This window comes from Nomascus leucogenys, chromosome 8 (assembly GCF_006542625.1).
Source record: "Nomascus leucogenys isolate Asia chromosome 8, Asia_NLE_v1, whole genome shotgun sequence".
In the NCBI taxonomy this organism is placed as follows: Eukaryota; Metazoa; Chordata; class Mammalia; order Primates; family Hylobatidae; genus Nomascus; species Nomascus leucogenys.
This window is the reverse complement of record NC_044388.1, coordinates 90,327,431-90,331,842: the sequence shown is the minus strand read 5'-3', so window position 1 is coordinate 90,331,842 and position 4,412 is coordinate 90,327,431. Positions and strand designations below refer to the sequence as shown.

Genomic DNA, 4,412 nt, shown 5'->3' with positions numbered 1-4,412 from the left:
GCGCTCGGGGAATGGTGCTAAACCATTAGAAACCACCCCCATGATACAATCACCTCCCACCAGGACCCACCTCCAACACATGGGGCTGAAAATTCCATGTGAGATTGGGGTGGGGACGCAGAGCCAAACCATATCACACCTCCACTCCTGTTTACGGTCTTCTGCCTCAAGGTTACTCAAATGCATCCTCTCATTTCCTTGCTTGCAGCAGAAACAGAAAAGGATTTTTTTTTTATGACTGGTTGAAGTTTTATTACAATCTTACTATTAGGAGAAAGGCCTTACAGTAGTCTCAGTTTAGAAATTCACATTTGTTTGCTTGTATTATTTTAAATGGACACATAATGTACATATTTATGGGGAACTGTGTGATAATGTTCCCAACACAAAGAAATGGTAAATGTTTGAGGTGGTGGAAATGATCCTGATTTGATCACCACACATTGTGCACAGGAACAACAGGTTGTATTATGCTCCTCATCTTTCTAGATTGGTTCAGATGCCCCTTCCAGGAAGCCTTCCGAGACTTTCGCCCTGCAGAAGACAGCGTCTTCCCACAGTGCTGGGCTCCCGTAACACTCGGTGCCTGTCATCATCCATCCTGCCATGTGTGGGGCTCTTCCCACCAGGGACAGCGTCTTATCCAGTGCCCAGCCAGGGTTGAACTCAGGGCAGCCTTCAGAATGAATGAATGAACAAATGACTAACAACCTAGCTGTTCCAAACACAGAAGCTTTATTGATGCAAGTGAGAGAAAAAGCCGAGGTACACGTGTCGGGTTGGAGGGGCAGGATGGCCCTCAAGTCTCTGTCCTGATCCAAGGCTGTGTCCTCCTAGGATTCCCCCTCCTCCTGTTTCCTCTCCTTCTCGTGCTGCTTCTCCAGTGGCTCACACTTATCCTAGAAGGCAGAGGGGAGTTGGGGTGAGGGGGAAGCAGAGACATGGGGAAAGGGTGGGAGGTCTTCCAGGGAGAGGGCAGAATGAGCTCTGGCCTGTGGAACCAGCTCAACCGTGGCTCCAACCCTGGCACTGTCATTTCCCAGCTGGGTGATCTTGGGCAAGTCATTTTCTGTCTCTGAGCCTCAGCTTCTTCACCTCTAAATGGGAGCTCAGACCCTTAAGAACCACTGGCATTTACTGAGCACTTAGGACCCGCCGAGCCCTTATGCTGCAGCTCCTGAATTCCTCACAACCACCACTACTATGCAGATGATGTAACTGAGGCTCAGGATGGCTGCGGGACCCATTCGAGGCTCCCTAGCCAGACAGTGGGGGTGCCAGACTGTGGATCAGGTGAGCTGACTACAGTGGTTGTGTTCATAAGCCCTGTCCCAGGATCCTGGCGCTGGGGATGGGGGCGGGGGGTAGTTCACATCCCTGGTGGTCATCTCAGGTGGCAAATGGATGGAATTGTTTTTCTTTGAATAGTCGTGAAAGTACTGCATGTACATATTTTTAAAATTGGAACAAGCTCATCGGTGCTGTGATTTCACAGATATTAGGGCACAGGGCCACACCAATGCAAGTCTTCCAAACGCAGGTTTAAAGAAAAGTGTTAAGGAGCTCATTATACAGTAATTCTCATTTGTAGCAAAAATCGGGATGGTGACTGTGGCCGTGCTGCAGTATGGGTGACATTGAAAACCACAGTATCAATTTCCCACCGCACGGGTATTAAAAATGTGCAGGGAGTGGAGGTGGGATGAAAGCCTGGGGTTTGGGCGGCGTCTGTAAGTGGTAACTCCCCGCATTGCGTCCCCTCCAATTGCCAATCCCCCAACCCCGTGGCTCACGCTGTTCCCTCCTGTTAGCTTTGAGGTCCTCCCTGGTTTCACAGGGACTTCTCCCTCCTGGGCCCTCATCCACCACCCCTGGGCCTCTGTAGAGCTCAGTCGTCCCTACAGTGAGGCAGGTGCCTAAAAGCAGAAGGCCTGCCGAGCTGTGCAGCCCTGGCTGGCAGCTCTCCCACTCTGAACCTCTAGGGTTGCCCAAGTTGGGCTATGGACAAGGTGGCCACTGCCCAATCCCTTGCGTTTTACCTTTTTCCAATCGGTGTACACGACTTCTGACCTGGGAATGCGCAAGCAGTCGAGAGCTTCGTAGAACTCTCCCAATTGCTCCTTGGTCGTCTCTGGCTTGTCAGCTGCAGGGGGAGCAAGGAGACTGACTGGGGACACGGTGGGGCCCGGGGGGAGGGCAGGGAGGGCTGGGGTTCTAGGGTCCCAGCCCTAGGGGCGGGTGAATCGGGGGTGAGGCCTGAGTGGGGCATGAGTTTGGGGCTGCTACGCATGCCTACCATAGACAGACAGCCCCCAGTTCTTCTCATCGTTCACGTCAAAAGCAAGCATGAAGGTCTTGGTGTCCCTAAGGATCAGCAGGTGAGCGAAATGCTCTCGGCCTCCCTCTGGAAGAGAAAAAGAGCCTCTGGGTGAGAACATGGGATGGCACAATGGTGCCCGTCTTACAGGTGAGGAGGCCTAGGTGTGTCCAGGGCCACACAGCCCATCAGCGAAGGCCCGGGGCTCCTTTAGGCCACCATGTGCCCAGCCCCTGCTGCGTGCCCGGCTCCACGCCAAGCACTTTCTCATGAGATCTCAGGAGCCTCACACAGACCGTGGCTGTCAGGGCCTTTCTCCCCATTTTACAGATGAGGAAAAGAGACTCAGAGAGGAGACTCGGGCTGCTAAATGGTGTCAGTTCAGCTCCATCAGCTCCCTGCTATGTGCCACGTCTGCAGTGATGGGGGACATAGTTGAAGGCACCACCTCTCCAAATACAGGCTTCTACCATTGGTTTCCAAAGGATCTTAAAGAGGGCATGAGAGAGAGGCAGATCTGAAGCCAGCCTGGAGTTCCAATTCTAGTTCTAATTATAAGCTGTGTGACCTCGGGGAAACTGTTTGAGGTCTCTGTTCTTCTGTTTCCTCATCTAATTCTCACAGTGTCCTCTTATAGTTGTTTCTGAGCACGTCGTTAGAGCTCAAAAATGTTAGTGGTTATTTCTCTGTGCCCAAAGCCTCCAGGGCTCTACATCTAGCCCCCACCTTATGCTGGCCTGCCCTGTTCCCACAGTGAACCCTCCTGCCTGAGGGCTGGCCCTCACCATATCTGGAGACGGTCCCATTTTCCCGCTGGACATTCAGGTAGGTGGTGTTATAGAAGCACTGGTCCTGTCTAAAGCCAAACAGAAGGCAGAAGGAAAACAGGAAGATTATTCACAAGTGGCCAATTGCCCATCACAGTCCAGGGGCAAGAGTCCGGTGGAGATTAAAGCCAGCCCTCCCGGTTCCACCCTTGGGAAGGCCAAGGCCAGGAAGAGGGTCTTCTGGCCAGAAGCTGAGATGGGGGTGCGTTGGAATGGGGGCTCTTACCGGGTCTGGTACTCTCTGAGAAAGATCGTGTCCTCTGTCTTGTTGGGGGTAAAGTAAAAGAAGGTTGCTTGGATCTCATGAACCGACTTATTGTACTCCTCGTTTCGAAAGGCCGATGCGATATAAAACCACTTGCCAGTGATCTGGGGAGAAGGTCGGAGGTAGTGATGGGGGCTTGATGCTGAATCTTTGACTGTCAGCCAGGAAGAGACCCAGGCAGATCTCTCCCTGATTTTGCAAATGGGGAGATGAGGCCCCTGGTGGGCAGTGCGCATGCAGGAGCTCACCCTGAGGATCAGTGATTGCTCCCCAGGCAGCCCCTCCAGGCCCAGCACAGAACCATCCTCCCTGAAGGACTCTGCAGTGAGGCTTCTGAGTTTGGAGGCAGGGGGTGCCTCCAGAGTCCCCTGGGCTGGTGAGAATTTCACCCCGGGGACCCAGAAGAGAAAAGGGAAGAGCCGGGAGCGGGGGTCCGACCACAGCCAGCAGGGAAAGGGAAGCCCAGAGAAGGGAGGCAGCTGCCCATGTGCTCAGGGCAGGGCTAGCCCAGGCACTCACCCGGTCCAGGGTGGCATTGGTGATGGGCACCGGTACTAGGTTGGCACACAATGGGATCTGGGCTTCCAGCAGAGGTAGGAGGCTCAGGACTGTAAGAACCCAGGACAGCGCCATACTGAGACCAGGAGGCACGTGGAGCCAGGCAGTGCTGGTGGCTGCAGGGTGCAGTCACCTTTATAATAAACTGTGGGCAGTCACTTGGAGCCCAGCCAAAGTTTACTTTGTGTCTGTGACACAATCCTGCCAGCACTTGGGAAATGCCTTGCACAAAACCTCCCCCGAAGGCCAGCTCAGAGTACCGCCTCCAAACCCAGGTCTAATTTGAGTTTCTGGCGTGGAGAGGTTACAAAAGCCCTAGAGTATGGCTGCCCAAGGCCAAGGTGGATGCGGGGCTGCAGCAACATTAGTAAACGTGTGAGTCCACAGATTTCCGTAGAGAGGCCTCCCGCTCAGTAAGCTCATGTCTTCATTCAATTCCTATCCC

At 53.5% G+C, this 4,412-nt stretch overlaps 1 protein-coding gene across 1 annotated transcript; it reads right to left on the bottom strand.

Moving 5' to 3' along the window:
• Positions 1-712: 712 nt before the first annotated feature.
• On the bottom strand, positions 713-4,198 carry ORM1 (orosomucoid 1). The gene is made up of 6 exons (XM_012509033.2): positions 3,929-4,198; positions 3,371-3,513; positions 3,103-3,173; positions 2,297-2,404; positions 2,040-2,143; positions 713-899 (listed from the first exon to the last, which is right to left on the bottom strand). Exons 1-6 carry the CDS (start codon positions 4,040-4,042, stop codon positions 834-836), a joined length of 606 nt encoding a protein of 201 aa, XP_012364487.1. The 5' UTR covers positions 4,043-4,198; the 3' UTR covers positions 713-833.
• Positions 4,199-4,412: the final 214 nt, after the last annotated feature.

Coding starts and splice junctions, on each gene's coding strand:
- ORM1 (XM_012509033.2), bottom strand. CDS start 4,042: ATGGCGCTGTCCTGGGTTCTTACAGTCCTGAGCCTCCTACCTCTGCTG. Junction 3,174..3,370: donor CTCAGAGAGTACCAGACCCG/GTAAGAGCCCCC, acceptor GTTTGGCTTTAG/ACAGGACCAGTGCTTCTATA. Junction 2,405..3,102: donor TGGGACCGTCTCCAGATATG/GTGAGGGCCAGC, acceptor TTTCTCTTCCAG/AGGGAGGCCGAGAGCATTTC.